Below are 24092 nucleotides of genomic sequence, written 5' to 3'. Positions count from 1 at the left end.
AGACAGAGAGCATGAGAGGGAGGAGAGTCAGAGGGAGAAGCAGACTCCCTGCCGAGCAGGGAGCCCGATGCGGGACTCGATCCCTGGACTCCAGGATCATGACCTGAGCCGGAGGCAGTCGCTTAACTAACTGAGCCACCCAGGCGCCCTCGAATAGAGTTTTTAACATACAAAATCTCATTCCTTTAGTGTCATAATTCACAATCTCCTTCCAGAATGATATGTGATATCTCTGATATGACACGATATAGATTGTGATTTTGTATCATATTGTTAATATTTTTGTCTATGTATTGTAACAAACAAATTTTTCAACAGTTCTTTCCTATAGTTCAAATTTATATTTTTATTTTTAAAATTTACTCTACCAGTGATGTATTTCTGTTCAGTGGGATGTAGAGATCTACTCTTTCCAAATGAAAAACAACTTTGTTCTCCCACTTTATACTAGTCCTTCCTTTCCCACTGACTTATAAAGACACCTTTTAATTTTCAAATTCTCAAACCACATTTTCTACCTATTCTGAGGTCAGGCATCTGGTCCAATTACAGCTCTGCCATTTGCAAGTTGGTCAGCTTCTCTCTACTTCTGTTACTCATCTCTGAAATAGAAACGATAGGGGCGCCTGGGTGGCTCAGTCTTTAAGCGTCTGCCTTCGGCTCAGATCATGATCCCAGGGTCCTGGGATCAAGTCGCGCGTCGGGCTCTCTGCTCAGCGGGAAGCCTGCTTCTCCCTCTCCCACTCCCCCTGCTTGTGTTCCCTCTCTCACTGTGTCTCTCTCTGTCAAATAAATAAATAAAATCTTAAAAAAATAAAAATAAAAACGATAACACATGTCAGGGGGTGCTGTTCATATTAAATGAATAATGATAAAGACTATGGGGTTTACTATTGGTTTTGTTAGTAGGTTTTACCGACATCGTTATGTGTTTGTTTTTTTTTTAAGATTTTATTTATTCATTTGAGACACAGAGATACAGAGAGAGAGAGAGCATGAGCAGGGGGAGAGGGAGAAGCAGGCTCCCCACTGAGCCAGGAGCCCGATGCGGGGCTCAATCCCAGGACCCTGGGATCATGACCTGAGCTGAAGGCAGACGCTTAACCATCTGAGCCACCCAGGCGCCCCCGGTTATGTGTTTTTATATTCATACTTGATAGGGCAAGTCTTTGACTTAGGGTACCATCAAACACTTAGCAGGCCTTTTACAATCGCTATTTAAGTATTTTGATTGGCAAAGAACATGTAGCTCAGACTCCAATGGGATATTTTTTAGAGGGAATCCTGAACTATGAGATCATACCTAGGGAGAGAAGAACTCCTACTGTGAGGAAAAACATGATTGCCTTCAAATTTCTCACATTGGAATAGAATTGTCAAGCACAGTTTCCATTTTATTATGGTTTTCTCTCTCCCAACTAGCTAACCTGTTTAGAAATAAAATAACAAGGGGCACCTGGCTGGCTCAGTCGGTGGAGCATGAAATTCTTGATCTCTGGGTTATAAGTTCAAGTCCCACATTGGGTGCGGAGATTGCTTAAAAATAAAATCTTTTTTAAAAAGTAAGTAAAAAAGGAACACTTATTTAATTAGGATCTTTGAGATTTCAACCTTGGATGTCCCTGAAAGGATAGATGCTTCTTGTCTGCCCCTTTGCTCCCAGCTCACTGACCAGGACAATAAGGATAATATCGTTGTCCTGCTGACCCCAGGGCTGCTTGGATCCCATAACAAACACTATTTCTGGAGTGTACCTACCATCAGTACAACCATGTTCTTCTTCCCCACTGTAATCTGGGTGATCCATTTGGGCTCCCAAAGGAAGGAGGAGTGTCTAACGCGTACATGTATGATTTTGCTAGCAGTAACTCCAGGAACAAGAACATAGTGGCTAAAAGAGTCTAGTTGAAAATCCCTAGGGATTTTATTTATTTTTATTATTTTTTAAGATTTTTAAAAATTTACTTATTTGAGAGAAACACAGCGAGAGAGGGAACACAAGCAGGTGAAGGGGGGGAGGGAGAAGCAGGCTCCCCGCTGAGCAGGGAGCCCGATGCGGGGCTCGATCCCAGGACCGCGGGATCATGACCTGAGCTGAAGGCAGACGCTTAACGACTGAGCCACCCAGGTGCCCTGAAAATCCCTAGAGATTTTAGATTTGTGACCTTGGCTTTAGACTTTAGACTCTAGAGTGAATTAAATAATGATGATGATGATAGCAGACATGCTTATCTTATTTATAAATTTGATGATTCATGTATCCCATCAACTCCACCCCCTCCAATTATTAACCAAAATCTGAGTTTCATTTCCAAATTTTCAGGGAAGAAACTGGCCAGGTTGGACCAGACACTGCTCTCTGATCTGATTAGCTATTGTCAGGGGGTCGGACCACAGAGCAAAGTGGGGCCTGAGCACCACCAACATGCACAGGTCTGCTACAATATGAGAGAAATGTGGGGAAAAGCAGAATTATCCAAAAGACAAATTTCAGAAGAATGTTCAAACCATTGATGTGTTGTACTTCAAATGGACTGATTCTGAGCTGGACATCCAGAGGTTGATGGGACATTGGGATAGATCTGAAAGCAAAGGCTAGTCTGTGATAAAGATCAGAAAGAGGGACTAGATTATCCCCATAATGATACCTCTACAAGATAATGGCATCTGTAATCCTTCTTGATGAATGAATATTAGATTGCTAGTGAGAATGTTTGATTTTGTTTTCTTTGGGCATTAATATCATAAGAATATTTTTATATTTGGGGTTCCTGTTTGTTTTTGTTGTTGTTGTTGTTGTTGTTGTTATTTTAAAGTAGGCTCCATGCCCAGCGTTGAGCTTGAACTCACTACCCAGAGACCAAGGGTTGCATGGTCGGGGTGCCTGGGTGGCTCAGTCGGTTGAGCGTCTTGGTCCAGGTCATGATCGTAGGGTCCTGGGATCGAGCCCCAAATTGGGCTCCCTGATCAGCAGGGAGCCTGCTTTTCCCTCTCCCGCTCCCTCTGCTGCTCCCTCTGCTTGTGCTCTCTCTCAAGTAAATAAATAAAAATCTTAAAAAAAAAAAAAAAGGAGTTGTATGCTCTACCAACTGAGCCAGCCAGGCCCCCTTCCTGTTTGTTTTAATTAGCATTGCTTTGCCTGTTTCCTGGCAGAATTATCAGCTACATGGATGCAGGAAAACAAACAGGTATCTCAGAATTCTCTTCTTGGGACTCTCCTCTTCAGACTATTGTTGTCCATGTACCTGGTCACCATGCTTGGAAACCTACTTATCATTCTGGCCATCAGCTCTGACTATGACCTCCACACACCCATGTACTTCGTCCTCTTCCACCTATCTTCTTCCGATATTTGTTTCAATTCCACCATGGTTCCAAAAATGCTGGTGAACATTCAGAGAACAAAGCCATTACCTACTATGCAGGCTGCATCACCCAGATGTATTTTTTCATAGTGGTTGGGTATTTGGACAGTTTCCTCCAGACCCTAACAACCTATGATCCGTTTGTGGCCATCTGCCACCTCCTACCCACCACAGTCATTGTATGATCTATATTTAGCCAACTTTGGTCTGACAATACACAGTGAGTCTGTACAACATGGTAGGCACTCAAATATTTGTTAAATGAATGAAACCAAATTTGAACCACCTTTTTGAAATAAATGTGAACCAAGAGGTTTTAACCATAAACTCATAGAGGTAGGAAAGAACTTCATGTCATTCATTTCACTTCATAAGTTTTTTAAATGAGAGGATGGATTTCCTTGAGTAAGACTGAATTCCCAGTAATGGATCCATTGATACCAAGGACTTTGGGGGAAGATAGATGAATCATTCTGCAAGTACATTATAGAACTTAAACTATACTATAGTTCTCTCTGGGAACAAATGTGCCACTAATCTTTTTTTTTTTTTTTCATTTAAAAATTTTTTAAGTTTTTTTTTAAATTCCAGCGTAATTAACACAGTCTTATATTAATTTCAGGTCTATAATAGAATGATTCAACAATTCTATACATCACTCAGTGCTCATCATGATGACTGTACTCTTAATCCCCTTCACCTATTTGACCCATCCCCCACCTATCTCCCCTCTGGCAACCACCAGTTTGTTATCTATATTTAAGAGTCTGGGTTTTTTGTCTCTTTTTTTTTCTTTTTTTTTTTAATATTTTATTTATTTATTTGACAGAGAGAGAGCACAAGCAGGGGGAGCAGCAGGCAGAGGGAGAGGGAGAAGCAGGCTCCCTGCTGAGCAAGGAGCCTGATGTGGGGCTCAATCCCAGGACCCTGGGATCATGACCTGAGTTGAAGGCAGACGCTTAACTGACTGAGCCACCTAGCCGCCCCTCTTTTTTTTTCTTTATTTGTTTTGTTCCTTAAATTCCACATATGAGGGGCACCTGGGTGGCTCAGTCATTGGGCGTCTGCCTTTGGCTTGGGTCATGATCCCAGGGTCCTGGGATCAAGCCCCGCATCGGGCTCCCTGCTCAGCGGGAAGCCTGCTTCTCCCTCTCCCACTCCCCCTACTTGTGTTCCTACTCTTGCGATCTCTCTCTCTCTGTCAAATAAATAAATAAAATCTTTAAAAAAAAATCCACATATGAGTGAAATTATATGGTGTTTGTCTTTCTCTGCCTGACTTATTTTACTTAGCATTATACCCTCTAGATCCATCCATGTTGTTCTAAATGGCAATATTTCATTATTTTTTATGGTTCAGTAATAGAATTACCATATGATTCAGTAACTCCACTACTGGGTATTTACCCAAAGAATACAAAAACACTAATTCAAAAAGATATGTGCACCCTTATGTTTATTGCAGATTTATCTACAATAACCAAGATATGGAAGTAACCCAAGTGTCCATCAATAGATGAATGGACAAAGAAGATGGTGTCTATAAATACAATGGAATATTACTCGGCCATAAAAAAGAATGAAATTATGCCATTAGTCTTTGTAGCAGCCCTTCACATCCTCAATGGAAGCTCATTTCCCCATTAGTACTTGCTATGGATTGAAAGTTTCTGTCCCCTCAAAATTCATATATTGAAACCCTAACCCCCAAAGTGATATTAAGAGGTGGAGCCTTGGAAGGTAATTAGGATTAGATGGTCATAAAGATAAAGCCCTCATGAATGGAATTAATATTCTTATGAGAGTCACAAGAGAACTTACCTCTTCTCTCTGCCTTGTGTGGACACAATGAGAAGTCAGCCACAAAGCCTTTCACCAGAATTTGATTGTGCTGGTGCTCTACTCTCAGACTTCTAGCCTCCAGAACTGTGAGGAATATATTTTGTTGTTAAAGCCACCCCAGTTTATGATATTTTGTTATAGCAGTCCAAACTGACTATGACATTGTTCTTCAAGTAGATGAAAGAATTTGTATAATCCATCCATTTTATGATACAGCTTCCCAAATAACCAATATTCTCTCTATATACTCCAATTTGTCAACTTTCCTGTTTATTAAAATTGTTTTAAATAAGGCTTCCAGGGGCACCTGGGTGGCTCAGTCGTTAAGCATCTGCCTTCAGCTCAGGTCATGATCCCAGGATCCTGGGATTCAGCCCAGCATCAGGCTCCCAGCTCGGCAGGAAGTCTGCTCTTTCGTCTCCCACTCCCCCTACTTGTGTTCCTGCTCTCGTTATCTCTCTCTCTGTCAAATAAACAAAAAAAATCTTTAAAAAAAATAAGACTTCCATATTTTTTCTTCACAAATTGCATCTACTCCAGGTTTTCTCTACAGTAATTTTGTGATATTAGTAATTTGAGCCTTATTATCCTACTTTAAAATAATTATTTGTCTTATGAATAGGTTCAGGGTTCAAATTCAAAAGTTTTGAAAGTTTATTTTTTAAAAATTTTGAAAAGATAGACCATGCAAAACACCTACCTCATCCCTATATTTTTTTATTTTTTTAATATTTCATTTATTTATTTATTTATTTAAGAGAGAAAGCATGAGTGGGGAGGGAGGGGTGGAAGTAGAGAGAGAAGCAGTCTCCCTGGGATCTTGACCTGAGCCAAGGCAGACACTTAACTGCTTAACCAACTGAGCCACCCAAGCGCCCCCTATTAAGGAAGGGAGGAGAGAGGGAGGGGAAAAATTGAGTTTGTTGTTGGAAAGATTCAGTTTGATGTGCCTGTGAAATACCCCACAAATAATCTCCACTTGGCAGTGGCATGGGTTGATCTCATGTTTTGTTTTAATGGCCTTAGTAGGAAAGAATTGGGTTACAGAGGAGCAGGTCAGAAAGACAACATTATGCTTGGTTCAGCCTTACTCAGGATCCTTAATTTCTCAGTGTGGCTCCCACTTCCTAAAGACAGTTCTTCCCAACTCCTGACGCTCATGCATCACAAATAAACTCTCCTGGACACTGCACATTGCCGCAGATCAGTATCCAAACGGTGATCAGGTGGACAGTAAACTGGGGTTGGGTTGCCAACTTCTCCCTTCAGAATTATGGGCTTATTTTCCAGATTCAGGGAGTGCAATCTTCTGACAGCTCTCAGCCTTTTCCCTTTCTGAGAATTGCCCTCAGCTAAAGGAAGCTGACCTCACTTACCCAAGATCACACCACTCAAATCTCTTGCTATGGGAGCATAAATGCCTGACAGCCATCTGTACCCACCACTCTTTGCTCTGAAGATGCTGCTGGCTGCTCCCATCCACGGACTGAACACAGTAGGTTACCAGTGCATGCCCAATGCCATGCTCAAACAATGACATTCATGACCAGGGTCAATTAACTCTGCCAAGTTGGTAACTCTTTTTTTTTCTGCTCTAAGGGACCTCAAGTGCCAGGCAAGTGCATAGCTTGAAGTTCAATGGGACTTTTTCCATGTTTCTGGAAGTGCTACCCTTGTGGGTATCAAAACCTCTAAAGCTGCTGAGGCTAGAGTTGAGGAGACCTGAAGCAAATACTGCCCAATTGGCTCACTGGGCATGACATTAGACAGGGCTGCTATTAACAAGCCTTGATTTCTGGACCCATAAATCCTATACATCAGCAATACAGCACATTATGATTGTCATTGACTTAGATTGTACATGCATCCTATGAATTGTGTAGTCAGTATGTGTTGTGTATTTAAATGCCTGCAGTAAATATGATCACACTCTTTGAAATCAAACATGTTCCCTTATTTTCCATTAAACAAAAATTTTGTTACCTAACCATACTCCATGATTTCTTTATGCAATGTTCTACCTCTATCCTCACTTTCCCTGACAAACTTTATAGGTGGTATATATTGGCACCTCTATTTCCTCCATACTCACTCATCAACCCACTATATCTGGATTGGTTATGCCCCTACCCCTCACTTTAGAGGTAAAAAAGTGGAGCCCTCCCTAATATCAACAAAGGCCTCCATGTCACCAGCAAATGTCAAGGGATATTTTCAGTCTTCATTTGGTTAGTCCTTTCAACAGAACCAAAACTATTAACCACTCTGCTTTTCTTCAGAAAGAACCTCTTTGCTCCATGACACTGTAGACACCAAGTGATCTTTGAAATCTTCAAAGACTTTTCAAGGGATGAACATTATGGAACATTCACTCCTTGTTTTGGTTCTTGTAGGAGTTAAATATTCCTTAGGGGATACCTTGTCATTTAAGTCAAACCAAAGAGAGAAGAATTTCTCCTTGAAGAAAATACTTTCATCTTGGCCCACTGTTGTCTACACAGACATAGCATTGTCTGAAATTTTCCATTCTTTCATCTTTCTATCCCAAGGGAACTGAATTGTTCAGAGAGAGGAACATCAGTAGAACAATTTATTTAATGAGGAGCTTTAAGAACTCAACTTTTGAGATGATAATAACAGATCCCTGCTGCTCCTTCCTATAATTCTCTGTTGCCAGCCTAAAGGAAAACCCAAATGGGCTTCTCCAGGACAGACTGCAGAGAAGAGAAAGCTTCAGTCATAACCCTCAGAGACGGTAGGATCATTGCTTCCCAGTCAAGACTGAGGAATACGAGGGAAAGGGGTGAGAAAATGGGCACTGGGTTTTATTTGTAAAATAATGAAATAGTCCCATATTTAGTTAGTCAGCAAAGCTGAAGTCTCTGTAGTTTAAAGGTGCTTTACTTGCTACTTAAGTCAGTCTTTTCCAGCTCTTGCTAAGCTTCCTTATCTCTCTCAGAATCTAGAGCCTCTCTCCAGGAAGAGTTATTTTCCAGTGAGTCTCCTCCTTTTCTCTACTCTTTCCCATGAATTGTAAGCTCCTGTTCAATTGCCTGTCCCATCATTTATTCATTAACTACTCACTGAAGATCTATTAAGCACAAGGTATTAACTATTTTGTTCCTCGTGTGACTGAATTTTTCTATTATATTCCCTGTTTTTGCTGGCAGATATGACTTACTGATAGCACTTAATAGTTCTGTATTATTTTGTTTTCCTTTAGTGTCCACTATATATCTACAAATGATGTCATTATTTCTGGCTTTTGGTTAATTTCCTTTTCTCATCACTCTCTTTAAATGTTCATGAGAATGTTGAATGATTGAAGTTGGGATGGGCTGCTTGGTCTTTTCATGAATTTAACACAAATATTTTAGTGTTTTAATGTAGAGTACCCTGTTGGCTGCAGTTTTCAACAGCTATTCTTTATTGGGTTAAGAAATTGTTCTTAGTCTCCTCCTTAATGAGAGGCTCTATCTTGGCAGCTAACCACAGGAATGGCTGCTAGATGTTCTCAAATCCATTTTCTATTGTGATTATGATTATGATTCCTCTTCATTTCCCTATATTTGTGATGAATTGTTTTTGCAAACATCCTAGCATTAAACCATCTTTCCATTCCTAGAATAGGTATGACTTCTTCACTATATATTACTCTTTTAAATAGGTATGAATGCATTGCATTTAACCTTACTATTCTATTTTGTGTTCACGTTCAGTTATATGATGAGTTTGAAGATTCCTTTTTTGCATTATAGTTGACGCTTTTGGTCTCAATCTTTATTATACATCTAACATTTGCATATGTTGAACAACTACTATGTGTAGACACTATGTAAGTCCCTGGAAAGACAATGGTGAGCAAAAACAGTCTCCATTTCTGACCCACAAATATATATATATAATTACTGACATGATAGTTACATTAAGGAATAGTACAGGGTGCTCCACATGTGCTCCTCACATACTCTCTCCCTCCTGAACCTCACTTTCTGCTCTCCATCTCACTGGCCTCTCAAATCCCTTCCATTACCAAGCTCACCCACCATGGAGAAACTGCAAATTCTGTTCTTTCTGCCCAAAATGTGTTCCTTTTCCTTATTTCTCTTAATTAACAATTACCCATCCTTCCTCTAGCAGCTCAAATATTTATATTTCGAGAAGTCTTTTCTACCCACCTTCCTGGGCTAAATTGTTCCTCCATGATTCCGTTTTCCTTTTAATTAATTAGCATTCTATAGATATTAATAATACTAAAACTTTTTCTATTATAGAAGATGTAAACATTTATTTTCACATCTTAAACTTGCCTTTCAATTTTTTGTATGATTTGATTTATAGAAGCTTCAAATATTTTTATCTTTTTTTTGCAATTAACTCCTCTGATTTTTAATATAACACATCCCCACTTGTGAGCATGAACATATAAGCATACACTCTCACACATGCTTTGTATTTTATTTTAATGATTTGTGATTTTCCCCCTTCTTATTTATGTAATCCATATGCTTTTTCCTCTTTCTTGGAAGAATCCACCTGGCAGGTGGTGTCTGAAAGAGGGAGGCATAGGGTCTTCCTTAACTAGAAGTGCTACATGGTAGTCAAAAGAGGTAACAGACCTGTTGTGTTTCTAATGATCAGAATTCCATCTTTGATGGATGCCCCAGTTTAAGTGGAATATTGATAAATGACAGCCATCCAAGACAAAAAATTTGTGGTGGTAAGAACAGAAGCTCACATTTGTCAAGTGTCCTCTGTATGTCACAAGAACCACACTAGAAACATTACATGCATCATCTCATTTAATTCACTCACCAGGCTTGCAATGTAGGGAATATTTACTACTCCCATTGTGGAGGTGAGGTATCTGCAGCTACAAGAGATTAATTAACTTTGTTAGGGTCACACAGAGAGTAAGTTGGTAGACCAAATTATTATTCTAGAAAGTCTGACTCAAGATCCCTTCTTCTAAATCACAGTTCTATAATACTGTATTTTGGGACAGTTAAATATCAAAAAATAATTGTCATAAAAGGAATACATTAATAAAAATAGTTATTATTTATTGACATCCTACTGTGCACAATAGCATTTTGAATCATTATAAAGAAGGTAATAGCAGTAACCACATTTTTTAGGGGAAAAAAGGACACTTTGAGAGTTAACTGTGACATCAGTAGGATACATCAGGTCACAGAGTGAAGGTTGTTTGAGTTGAAAACCTATCTTAATCACTATGATAGGGTTATTAGAATAAAGGAAGTTACCAAAGAAAAGACCTTAAATGTCTTCAATTACTTCAGAAGATCATATCAAAGAAGAAATCAGTTTATATCCACAGATTTGAATAGAAGAATTAGAACCAGTGAGTAGCAGATAAAAAGAGAAAGATTTCTGCTAAGTTAAAGACAGTCTGAATGATTATTCACATTTAAAATGGAAATGGGCTACCACGTCAATGAGTGGATCACTGGCATTGGAAGGACTCATGGAGGGTAAAGGATGCCCATGCAAAATAGGATCAAAGGTGAATACTAGGAGGTGCCAGCTGGCTGTTCATTGAAGGTTGTTTTGCCTCCTTCTCCAGCAAACACACCAGCTACATGGGAGCAGGAAACCAGACAGAAGTATCAGTATTCCTCCTTCTGGGCCTCTCAGATGATCCAGAACTGCAGCCTCTCCTCTTTAGCTTGTTCCTGTCCATGTATCTGGTCACTGTGCTGGGAAACCTGTTCGTCATCTTGGTTATTCTCTCTGACTCCCACCTCCACACCCCCATGTACTTCTTCCTCTCCAACCTGTCCTTTGTAGACATCTGCTTCACCTCCACCACCATCCCCAAGATGCTGCTGAACATCCGGGCACACAGCAAAGACATCTCCTATATAGGATGCATCACTCAGGTGTATTTTTTTACGGTTTTTGCTGGAATGGATGATTTCCTCTTGACGGTGATGGCCTATGACAGGTTTGTGGCCATCTGCCACCCCCTTCATTACACAGTCATCATGAACCCACACCTGTGTGTCCTCCTGGTTCTGATTTGTTGGCTCACCATTTTCTGGGTTTCCCTGATTCATATTCTACTGGTGGGGCAGCTGACCTTCTGTCCAGGCACGGAACTTCCACATTTCTTCTGTGAACTAGCTCAGATTCTCAAGGTGGCCTGCTCGGACACCCTCATCAATAACATATGCTTGTATGTTGCCACTGTCCTGCTGTGCATGTTTCCTTTCGCTGGGATCCTCTTCTCTTACTCTCAGATTGTCTCCTCCTTAATGAGGATGTCCTCCTCTGAGGGCAAGTACAAAGCATTTTCCACTTGTGGGTCTCATCTCTCTGTGGTTTCTTTGTTTTATGGCACAAGCCTGGGGGTCTACCTCACATCTGCTGTGACCCATTCTTCCCAGAGAAGCTCGGTTGCCTCAGTGATGTACACTGTGGTCACCCCCATGCTGAACCCCTTCATCTACAGCCTGAGGAACAAGGATGTGAAGGGAGCCCTGCAAAGGCTCCTCAGTAGAGTGGCCTCGTGTCCATGATGGGCCACTGGCCTCAGAACCAAGGGGACATTGTGGGCCGCAAAGGCAAATGTGAACTTAAATCTGTTTTTTTCTCCTCTAATAGACATGTTTGATTTATCCAATTCCCAAAGCATCCATGACTTCCCTTTTATTTGTTTTTGTATTAGTCTCTCCTCAACAACTCCCTCCATAGTCCTTTTTTACTTCTCTTCGCTATATGTTGTACAAAATTCCATGTTTGGCCAGCTTTCTTGCAGTCATTCTTAAGATTTCTAACTTTAGGCTTAAAGTACTTATCATATCAAGTGCTGCTGTGGTTGCCCCAAAAATTATCCTCTGAAACATTGATGTTCTTCGGGTGCCTGGGTGGCTCAGTCGTTAAGCATCTGCCTTCGGCTCAGGTCATGATCCCAGGGTCCTGGGATCGAGTCCTACATCAGGCTCCTTGCTTAGCAGGGAACCTGCTTCTCCCTCTGCCTGCCGCTTCCCCTGCTTGTGTGCTCTCTCGCTCTCTCTCTTTCTCTGATAAATAAAAAAAAATCTTTAAAAAAAAAAAAAGCGTCTGCCTTTGGCTCAGGTCATGATCCCAGGGTCCTGGGATTGAGCCCCGCATCAGGCTCCCTGCTCTGCTGGAGGCCTGCTTCTCCCTCTCCCACTCCCCCTCCCCCTGCTTGTGTTCCTGCTCTTGCTGTGTCTCTCTCTGTCAAATAAATAAATAAAATCTTTAAAAATAAATAAATAAATAAATAAAATAAAACACTGATGTTCTTCACCTTCATTTGTTTGTGTGCTTGTTTTCCCCACAAGATATAGAATGAAATCATACATGGTCACACCAAAGTGTTTACCATATCAGAACTGTGCCTGTTTGCTCCTTTACATGTTTGACTTTACATCATCTTGAAAAAATGTCCTGGAGACATTTTCTCTCATTCACCCCACTTCTCAAAAGAATAGAGTGAGATTGAGTTGGACTATAACCTGGCTAGCTGACATGGAGTTTCTATCCTACTTTTTTTTTTTTAAGATTTTATTTATTTATTTGACAGAGAGAGACACAGCGAGAGAGGGAACACAAGCAGGGGGAGTGGGAGAAGGAGAAGCAGGCTTCCTGCTGAGCAGGGAGCCCGATGCAGGAGTTTGATCCCAGGACCCTGGGATCATGACCTGAGCTGAAGGCAGACGCTTAACGACTGAGCCACCCAGGTGCCCCTATCCTACTTTTTATATGAACGGTGATGTGATTTTCAACTTCAAAATAGGAATCTAGATTTCCATGATTATATTCATAGTAATACGCTGCACAGGAAAACTGAAAGGTAGCTTCATTCTTTGTGATCCTTCCACCTGTTCTTCCTTTCTTAAATTTCCTTCTTTTACTTGACTTTTACTTCCCATATATGCAATTTTAAGATACAGCCTCAAAGATCCTAAAATACGTAATAATGAATACAATAGAATAAGAGTTATTTTCTCACATGGTTTAATTTTTTTTCTGGGACTCTCTGGAGATGCCATCAGGAATGGTAGTTACACACATGTGGAACGTGTTCAGAACTTAGCTCATTTGAGAAGAATGTTGATAGAATTGAGTGTTCAGTGAAGGATGGAGTAGTCGATGCTATCCACATTTCTCCCACATTCCCTGGGATCCTCCTTACATGTCCACTGCATGACTGCCAATTGCCAGCCCCAGTCAGCACCAACTTTGCCCAACAGGTGGTGGCAAAAGTACCAGGGAATTATGCCCGCACAAAGACAACCCTTGATGGAGAGCTATGGGGTTTATCATGTCTTCCACCCACTGACTGGGATAATTCTGAGGTTTGTATTTTGTAGCATTTTCCAGAATTTCCCCACAGGATGAAAACTCTGCTCATTCCCTGTGGTAGCTAACTTAATATAAACTTAATTGGATGTATTTTTTCCCATGTGTCACTTCTCCTCTCTCTCACCCATGTTCCATATTCCTTGTTCCTTCCAAAAAATGCTTGCACATAAATCCTTGGCTCAGCGTCTGCTTCTCTGGGAATCCGAGATAAGACAAGTGGTAAAGCCAATAATGTATCAAGACAATATCATGAAAGGAGAAACTTTTGGAGAAAAAACAAAGGGAGTTAATTATTGGGAACATAGGTTTGTAAAATTACTCAAAATTAAAGTTTGTTAGACAGAAAAGACTTATTTGATGTGGCTTCGATTCACTTTGATTCCATTAAGTCTAATCCAATGTGAATTTATTTTCTGCCATGTACACATTGAGGAGGGAAGCAAATGATTGCAATAGAGTGGTGAGCATAATATTGGTGTGTCATAGATCCTGTTGAAAACAAAGGTGAAAGTTTTCAACCCACCTTGAGGAATTTCAAAAAAAACTCTTTAAATTCTTATTTTTAAAAATATTTTTATTGGGGCATCTGGGTGGCTCACTTAAACATCTGCTTTCAGCTCAGGTCATGATCCCAGAGTCCCGGGATCAAACCCTGAATCAGGCTCTCTGCTTCCTCTTGTAAGGACCCTGATGATTACATTGAGCCAACCCAGAGAAATCAGGGTATATTTCCCATCTCAAGATCCTTAACTTAATATTACTTACAAAGTGGCTTTTGTCATCTAAAGTAACACATTCACAAATTCTGGTGATTAGTACCTGGACATCTTTGGGAGGCTATTAATCAGCTTACCACGGGAGATGTGTGAGTTAGAATTTGCCAACAATTGGTTGATAAGGCCTTGAGCTGAGAATGTGGAGGGTCTGTCAAGCACTCCTTGCTGGTTTTCAGTAGGCATGATCATCTCATGATCCTGTCTCACATAAAGATGAGGTTGCACCAGACAGGTGAGCTTAGACATCAAGTGACAGAAGAGAATTCCCTGATTCATCTGAACATAACCAAGCAGAGGTTCAGCTGGACACTGGCACAACTAGACACGGGGACTCAAACACCATGAGGATTTCCTTTCAGGTTATCAGCTTTGTTTTCTCAAACTGGCCACTTTCAGATGGAAAGAGACACGGAGACCAGCAGCTCTCACAGCTGTACTATTTAAGAACTGGAATTACTGGGCACCTGGGTGGCTCAGTTGGTTAAGCGACTGCCTTCGGCTCAGGAGTCCCTGGATCAAGTCCCGCGTCGGGCTCCCTGCTCGGCAGGGTGTCTGCTTCTCCCTCTGACCCTCCCCCCTCTCATGTGCTCTCTCTCATTCTCTCTCAAATAAATAAATAAAATCTTTTTAAAAATTTAAAAAAAATTTAAAAAAAGAACTGGAATTACTTTGGTTACTCATGTGCCAAAAAAAAAAAAAAAAGAATGAAAGAAAGAAGAAAGGAAGGCAGAAGAAGAAAGAAAGAAAGAGAAAAAGGAAAAGAAAAAAAAGGGGGGGAAATCTCAGGGAATGATTCTGATCTGCACAAATAGGTTCTCTTTCCAGCTTGGGCCAATCAACTGTGGTCAGGAAACAATGTCATTAGCAACCCTTTTAGAACAACATTTATTGGGGTGCCTGGGTGGCTCAGTTGGTTAAGCGACTGCCTTCGGCTCAGGTCATGATCCTGGAGTCCCGGGATTGAGCCCCGCATCGGGCTCTCTGCTCAGCGGGAAGCCTGCTTCTCCCTCTCCCACTCCCCCTGCTTGTGTCCCCTCTCTTGCTCTCTCTCTCTCTCTCTCTGTCAGATGAACAAATAAAATATATTTAAAAAATAAAAATAAAAAATGCAGTACAGGGGAGACTTTCTGGCTCAACTGGTAGAGCATGCAACTCTTGATTCCAGGGTTCTGAGTCCGAGCCCCATGTTGGGTGTAGAGATTACTTAAAAAAAAAATCTTATGGGTGCCTGGGTGGCTCAGTTGGTTAAGCGTCTACCTTCGGCTCGGGTCATGATCCCAGGTCCTGGGATCGAGCCCTGCATCGGGCTCCCCACTCCGCAGGAAGCCTGCTTCTCCCTCTGCCTGACACTTCCCCTGCTTGTGCTCTCTCTCTCTCTCTGTCAAATAAAAAAAAAAAAAAAGTCCTGGGCGCCTGGGTGGCTCAGTCGTTAAGCATCTGCCTTCGGCTCAGGTCATGATCCCAGGGTCCTGGGATCAAGCCCCGCATCAGTCTCCCTGCTCGGCGGGAAGCCTGCTTCTCCCTCTCCCACTCCCCCTGCTTGTGTTCCCTCTCTCGCTGTGTCTCTCTCTGTCAAATAAATAAATAAAATCTTAAAAAAAAAAAAAAGTAGGATAGAAACTCCATGTCAGCTAGCCAGGTTATAGTCCAACTCAATCTCACTCTATTCTTTTGAGAAGTGGGGTGAATGAGAGAAAATGTCTCCAGGACATTTTTTCAAGATGATGTAAAGTCAAACATGTAAAGGAGCAAACAGGCACAGTTCTGATATGGTAAACACTTTGGTGTGACCATGTATGATTTCATTCTATATCTTGTGGGGAAAACAAGCACACAAACAAATGAAGGTGAATAAACCTTATTGAGTACACTCCCTTTGTGAAAAAGGTGAATGCACATCTAGGGGAGGAGTGCCCTGGACAGATGGTAAGGTTAATACAAAGACCCTGAGGTGGCAGTTTCCCTGGGGAGGATGTGGCTGGAGTGGAGAATGGGAGCATAATGCAAGAGGAGGACAGGTATCCACAGCGATCATGTGAGGCTTTCCCTGCCTTTGAAAGACTTTTGCTTTCATTTGTTCTGAGTTATGTGAGGAGTCATTGCAGGGTTTGGGGCAGACGCATGACACCATATGACAGGATTTCAAAGATTGGGTGCCTGGGTGGCTCAGTCGTTAAGCGTCTGCCTTCGGCTCAGGTCATGATCCCACGGTCCTGGGATCGAGTCCCACATCGGGCTCCCTGCTCAGCGGGAAGCCTGCTTCTCGCTCTCCCACTCCCCCTGCTTGTGTTCCTGCTCTCACTATCTCTCTCTCTGTCAAATAAATAAATAAAATCTTTAAAAAAAAAAAGGATTTCAAAGATCATTCTAGCTGCTGGGTTGGGAATGGATTGCAGGGTGGGAGGATGCCTGCTTGGAGGTGACTGCACCAAACCAGGCGAAATACGCATAGCTAGGGCCAGGGTGGCACTGTAGTGTGAGGGTTGAGAAGTGGTCCTTGGGGCTATGCTCAGAAGGTAGAGCCAAGAGGATTTGTTCTCGGTCAGGATGTGGGTGTGAGATAAAGAGAGGAGCCAAGATTGGCTCCAGGGTTTGGAGCCCGAACAACGAAAGAATGGAATTGTATCCACTGAAAAAGGGAGGGCTATGGTGGAGCAAATATGAAAGGAAAGTGGATATCAGAAGTTCAGGTTTTGAAAATCGAGAATGTCAAAATTGAGATATTGCAAATGGATAAATTTGATATTATTCCACTTATATGAGGTACCAAGAGTAGTCAAACTCACAGAGACAGAAACTAGAATGGTGGTTGTCAGGGGCTGGAAGAAGGGAGGAAATAGAAGGTTAGTGTTTAATGGGTACAAAGTTTCAATTTGGGAAGATGATGAAATTCTGGAGATGGATGGTGGTGAGGGTCGCCCAACAATGTGAATATACTCAATGCAAGTGTGTAGGAATGTGCACTTCAAAATTACTAAAATGGTACATCTTACATCATATAAATCTAACCACAATACAAAACATTATGTAGCACAAAAGAAAAAAAATTGATATTTATTTTACATGATATTTTCAATATCATTATAAAATCCATAGAGAACGGTTGGGATTTTTTAGATAAAATTTTTAATATGATTCCTCAACAGTTTAGACCAGGGTTTCTCAATCTCAACAATACGGACATTTTGGGTCTGTATTGTTTGTCATAGGAGGCTGTTGTATATTGTATGATGTTTAACAGCATCCCTGGGCTTTACCGACTAGATGCTAGCACCGCGTTGTGATAACCAGAAATTGCTCCAGAGGGGTCAAAATCAGCCCAGTGGAGAACACTGGAGTAAAACAATTCCATGAGTGCAGAAGTTGATGTTGTTAGCTTTCAAAGAGATGGGATAATAGAGAAGCAACATTGGAAGATAAAACATCTTAGAAAGGGGGTGCCTGGGTGGTTCAGTTGGTTGGGCGACTGCCTTTGGCTCAGGTCATGATCCTGGAGTCCCGGGATCGGGTCCCGCATAGGGCTCCCTGCTCAGCGGGGAGTCTGCTTCTCCCTCTGACCCTCCCCCCTCTCATGTGCTCTCTCTCTCTCTCTCAAATAAATAAATAAAATCTTTAAAAAAAAAAATCTTGGAAAGGGGTTGAGGGGCCTGACGGACACCCCATTGGCACCATTAACTTGGAGGTCAAATGTATTGGTCTGGCGATCATCGGTCTGCGTGGACAGTGGTATAAATCAACTACTTGTAAGGAGAGTGAGAGGTTCCTGTTGTGAGAGTCAGGAGTTAGACTAACCAATGCATGGCTGAATCCTACCCAAAACCTTCAGTTCTCATTATCTGGTCCCCACCAGATATATGTTCTCATTGGACACTATGCTATCCACCACATTGGCTACCACTGTAATTAAATAATTATTTGTATAATTATTTTATTAATGGCTGCCTCTTAAAAATCTCTACCTGAACTTTGAATCCCATCCCTTTCTAACTTTTGGGGGAATTTACACTTCATTTATCTTTTTTTATCCTGTATATTCTAATGTCTGCATGTAATGTTATAATTTCCAATAACATGGGAATGTTCCACATTCCCATTTATTTCAATAGAAATAAAACTCACTCATAAGCCCATACTCTTTGGGCATTGCTCCAGACTTCGGGAGATTTGGTCTATACATGCTACTTCTGTTCCCACATTGTTCACTCTCTCTTTAACCAACTAATCTGGAAATCTTTCTACCTCCATCACAATTTCTCTCCCTGAGGTCTGCAGAGACCTCAGGTGCCCAGTTAATTCTAATGAAGTATTTCCACTCTTCAAATGCTTGGTTTTTCAGGAGCAATGTCACTGACTGCATTCTGTTTCTTGAAATAGAGACCTTTCTCATGCATTTCATTTTTGTTACAATGGGATTCTGCAGGTCAAGTCTGCTGGGTTCTTTGTAACATTAACACATCCTTTAGGGAGAAACTCCTAACTTTGAAATTAAATCCTGTGTAGAAGAGGAGGCAAGAATTGGGGCAGTATCTTTTTTTTAACCCCAAGAAAATAAGATGGTGCTTTTTTATTATTATTTATTTGTTATAGGGCAGTATCTTAAGGAACCCTGTAAGACTTTTTTGAAGGAAGATAAAGCTTTTTTAATCTCCAGGAGCATGATCTTATTGACTGCACATGTTTGGATGTACCAAGTAAAGAAGGAATAAATGGAAGAAAAAAATCTGCCTCTCTGCAAGGCTATTTTCAGGTAAGCAGAAGAGGGAGAAAGTTTCATTTCTATTATTCTCCTGATCTTAATTGTTTAAAAAGTACAATGACAATAGAACAATTTATTTAATGAGGTGCTCTGAGAATTCAGCCTTCAAGTTCCTGGAAACTCTGAATAAGCTCTGGGTGTCTCCAAGGCAGATCATGTTGGGCCTCCCAGAAATACGGGTGATGAATTCCCTGCCTGGATCATCTCCTTGAAGTTTCTGGGGGAAAGTCACTGTAGGAGAAAGAGCCAGGGCAACCAGGGGTTTCCCTGATGCCATCTGAAAGAGCCAGTGTATCCTAGTAAATGCTCAGGGTGGGGTCGGGTGGAGGGGATGTAAACAGTGGAGAAAACTTTTATTAGTCCAGAGCATTAGGGACACAGACAAGAGCAGTGTTTCTCAAGTGTCTCCAAATCAGCTTGTTAGACATGCAAATTCTTTTTTTTTTTTTTAGTGTTCCATGATTCATTGTTTGTGCATAACACCCAGTGCTCCATGCAGAACGTGCCCTCCTTAATACCCATCACCAGGCTAACCCATTCTCCCACCCCCGTCCCCTCTAGAACCCTCAGTTTGTTTTTCAGAGTCCATCGTCTCTCATGGTTCGTCTCCTCCTCCGATTTCCCCCCTTCATTCTTCCCCTCCTGCTATAGTCTTCTTTTTTTTTTTTTAACATATAATGTATTATTTGTTTCAGAGGTACAGGTCTGTGATTCAACAGTCTTGCACAATTCACAGCGCTCACCATAGCACATACCCTCCCCAGTGTCTATCACCCAGCCATCCCATCCCTCCCACCCCAACCCCCATCCAGCAACCCTCAGTTTGTTTCCTGAGATTAAGAATTCCTCATATCAGTGAGGTCATATGATACATAGACATGCAAATCCTTGACCTTCAATCCCAGATCTACTAAATCAGAAACTCCAGGGTCAGGCCCAACCATTTGCATTTAATAAGCCACCCAGGTGAATCTTATGCTAAAATTTGAAAACAATGGCCTGGGGATTTGTTGAAATGCTTGATGAAGGACGCACACAGGGCTGCATCTTCAAAGGTCTGAGGATTCTCCACCTCCAAAATCTTATCTACAAACAATGATACATTTGTCTTTTACTTTACAATGCTTGTGTTCCCTCTCTTTTTTTCATCTTATGCAATTGTTTGAATTATGAGAATGCTATTAAAAGCCCACGGTTCAGGCGCCTGGGTGGCTCAATCAGTTAAGCATCTGCCTTGGGCTCAGGTCATGATCCCAGGATCCTGGGATCGAGTCCCATATCAGGCTGCCTGCTCCGCGGGAAGCCTGCTTCTCCCTCTCCCACCCCACCTGCTTGTGTTCTGTCAACTATAAAAAATAAAAGCTCATGGTTCAAAGCAGCGACCCTTGCATGTTCATTAACTGTCATTTCTTGATGCATCCATGCTCAGTTGACCATTTCTCTCATTTAAAAATCATTATGGTTTATCATTTTAAAGATAAATCCTTATTTTTCTAATTCGAGAGCCAGCATCCCCTCCCTCCTGCCCACATACGCACCACACTTACAGCAATAGCTGTTAAAAATTATCAAATAATTTTCTTCCTATTGAATTTACTATCTTTTTTGTCAACCTAAAATTGTTAGGAGGCGATAATTAAGCAAAAGCATGTATTTGGGATCAAAGAATTGCAGTTTGGTTACACAGATTTTAGTAGCAACCCAAAGAGTGTCTCACTACCAATCAAAAGTCAGGGTTTTTTAAAGCAAAAGAGAATGCTTGCTGTTTACAAAGAATTCTGATTGGTGTTGATGGGCAGAAGCTAATCTTGGCTAAGGCTATCACTAAGCAAAAGTCTATTACTGTAACAAGTCACAGGTGTTCAGGTAATCTTTGGAATTTTTGCATTTTGGCCAAGTCATGGTTCTACCCGTGAGGAGGAGCATAAGGCCCATCTCCTTAACGGCCTCCCAGCTCCATTTGAAAACACCTTGACATAAATGACTCAACTGTATTTCAACTTTTACTTTTTGTTTTGATATTGTTAAAAAACAAGACAACAGGCCCAAAATGGAGTCACTTATGCCAAGCCTCATATAACCAAATAGAGATTTAATTAATCAGCTGTCGCAGCCAGAAATGGAATTTTAAAATAGCTGATCAAAATCACCTCATCAGCACTAGTTAGGTGACCTGCCTGGTGGGACCCCTGCCATCCCCTACAGGGAAAGTAACCCTGCAATAACCAATCTGCTCTTTTGCCTAGTACGTCTGCCTTGTTCCTACTCCTTTCTGCCTATAAAAGTCTTTCTTTTTTTTTTTTTTTTTTTAAGATTTCATCCATTTATTTGACAGAGAGAGACACAGCGAGAGAGGGAACACAAGCAGGGGGAGTGGGAGAGGGAGAAGCAGGCCCCCCGCGGAGCAGGGAGCCCGATGTGGGGCTCGATCCCAGGACGCTGAGATCATGACCCGAGCTGAAGGCAGACGCTTAACGACTGAGCCTCCCAGGCGCCCCAAAAGTCTTTCATTTTATATGGCTTCTTAGGGGTCCTTGGATGCTGCCCAATTCAGGTTAATTTGATACATTTATAAATATATATATTTTTTAATATTTATATATTTTAATATGATTGCCAATGTAGCAATAATTAGCACCTCTATCCTGTTATATAATTATCATTTCTGTTTAGTGGTTGGAATAAGTTCTAATCTCTTAGCAAGTTTGATGATTATAATACAGGATTACTTTCTATATTCACTATACTGTGTATTAGGTCTCTAGGACTTATTTACTACTCTTTGCAAGTTTGTACACAAACTTATATAACCTCTATCCTATCCCCTCATCACCTAGTCCCTGGTAACCACCATTTTTTTCTCTGTTTTTATGAGTTCGGTTCTTAAATTATTTTTATTTTTAGATTTTTAAGATTCAAGTATAATCAACATACAGTGTTATATTAGTTTCAGGTGTACAATAGAATGATTCAACAATTCTATACATTTCTCAGTGCTCATCAAGTATACTCTTAACTGTTGAATCACTATATTGTATACCTGAAACTAATATAACACTGTGTATTAGTTACACTGGAATTAAAAATGAAAGGATAAGAAAATAGAGACAATGCAAAAAAACAAAAACAAAACAAAACAAAAAACAACCAACCAAGATAAGTGTACTTTTAATCCCCTGTATCTATTTCACTCATTCCCTTACCCACCTCCCCTCTGGCAAACACTAGTTTGTTCTCTGTATTTAAAGAGTCTGTTTTCTTGTCTGTTTCTTTTCTTTGTTCATTTGTTTTGTTTCTTAAAGTTCACACATGAGTGAAATCAAATGGTATTTGTCTTTCTCTGACTGACTTGCTTTACTTAACATTATACCTCTAGGTCCATCCATGTTGTTGCAAATCGCTGGATGTCTTTATTTCTCATGGATAATATTTCATTATATGTATATGCATACATTATATATATATACTTCATCCTTTGACAGGCACTTAGGTTGTTACTGTGAATAATGCTGCAATGAACATGGGAGTGCAGATATCTCTTCAACATTCTTTGTTGTTTTAGAAGCCTACCATGTTTTTTTCTCACTTTTAGAATTTTAATGTGATTTAATAAAAAAATTGTCTATCTAACATCTATTAGAGGGTTTGCTATTTCAACCCAAATTGTTCTTTGAAAAACACACCTGCCGCTCTCTCAAGGCATTAGCCAGTGACCTTTTCTTCTTATGGTACCTCAGTTACCATTTATTTTTTTAAGATTTTATTTATCTAATTGAGAAGGAGAGAATGAGAGAGAGAGAGAAGGAGCAGAGGGAGAAGCAGACTCCCCGCCAAGCAGGGAGCCCAATGTGGGGCTCGATCCTGGGACTCCAGGATCATGACCTGAGCTGAAGTCAGAGATTTAACTGACTGAGCCACCCAGGCACCCCTCTCATTTACCATTTAACTCTGGGATCTTACACGGTACTTGACCTAAGTCATTTAGTAAAGATTTGACTAATTAATTAGTGACACATCTAGATTCAAAGCCCCTACCAAACTGTTTCAGATCCACTTATCTGACACCCTCTTTACCTCTTCAGTATTTTTCCTAAGGACTACCAAAGTGCAGAATAGGGGTCATGGGGACTTCCCAGGATTTGTTGTTCAATGTCTTGGGACAGTGTTTCCTCAAATGTCTTGATTATTTGTCATGCTTTTTTTTTTTTTAAGATTTTATTTACTTATTTGACAGAGAGAGACACAGTGAGAGCAGGATCACAAGCAGGGGGAGAGGGAGAGGGAGAAGCAGGCTTCCCGCGGAGCAGGGCACCCAATGTGGGGCTTGATCCCAGGACCCTGGGATCACGACCTGAGCCGAAGGCAGACGCTTAACGACTGAGCCACCCAGGCGCCCCTTGTCATGCTTTTAAAAGTAGATTCTCAAGATCCATCAATTCTATGTCTAGGTATATGCCCCTGAAAATTGAAGGCAGAAACTCAAATAGATTCTCACCATTGTTCATACCAGGGTTAATCACAATAGCTAAAAGATGAAAACAGATGAATGGATTAACGGAATGGGATATATACTTACAATGAAATATTCATTCAACCTTAAAAAGGACTGAAACTCTGATACATGTTGCAACATTGTTGAATCTTGAAAACATTATGCTAAGTGAGATAAGCCAGACACAAAAAAGGTAAGCGCTGAATGATTCCACTTACGTGAGGTACCTAGAATAGACAAAGTCATAGAGACAGAAAATAGAACAGAGGTTTCCAAGGGCTGGGAATGGGGGAGGGGGAATGGGGAATTGTTGTTTAATGGGAACAGAGTTTCTATTGGGGATGATGATAAAGTTCTGGGGATAGATGGTGTGATGGTTGTATAATATTGTGAATGTTCTTAATGCTACAAATTGTACACTTAAAAATGCTTAAAATGGTAAATTTTGTTATATATATTATTGTGGACATGTATGTATATCCACAATAATATATATATATTATATA

At 40.9% G+C, this 24092-nt stretch overlaps 1 protein-coding gene across 1 annotated transcript; it reads left to right on the top strand.

Annotated features, from left to right (window-relative positions):
- Positions 1-10810: 10810 nt before the first annotated feature.
- On the top strand, positions 10811-12042 carry LOC118005457 (olfactory receptor 7D4-like). Its single transcript, XM_034997394.1, has one exon. The coding sequence runs from the start codon at positions 10811-10813 to the stop codon at positions 11747-11749; it is 939 nt and encodes a 312-aa protein (XP_034853285.1). The 3' UTR covers positions 11750-12042.
- Positions 12043-24092: the final 12050 nt, after the last annotated feature.

Source organism: Mirounga leonina, unplaced genomic scaffold, assembly GCF_011800145.1.
Source record: "Mirounga leonina isolate KUSES-001 unplaced genomic scaffold, KU_Mleo_1.0 Mir_94, whole genome shotgun sequence".
Taxonomy (NCBI): domain Eukaryota; kingdom Metazoa; phylum Chordata; class Mammalia; order Carnivora; family Phocidae; genus Mirounga; species Mirounga leonina.
This window is presented reverse-complemented; position numbering and strand designations above follow the sequence as displayed.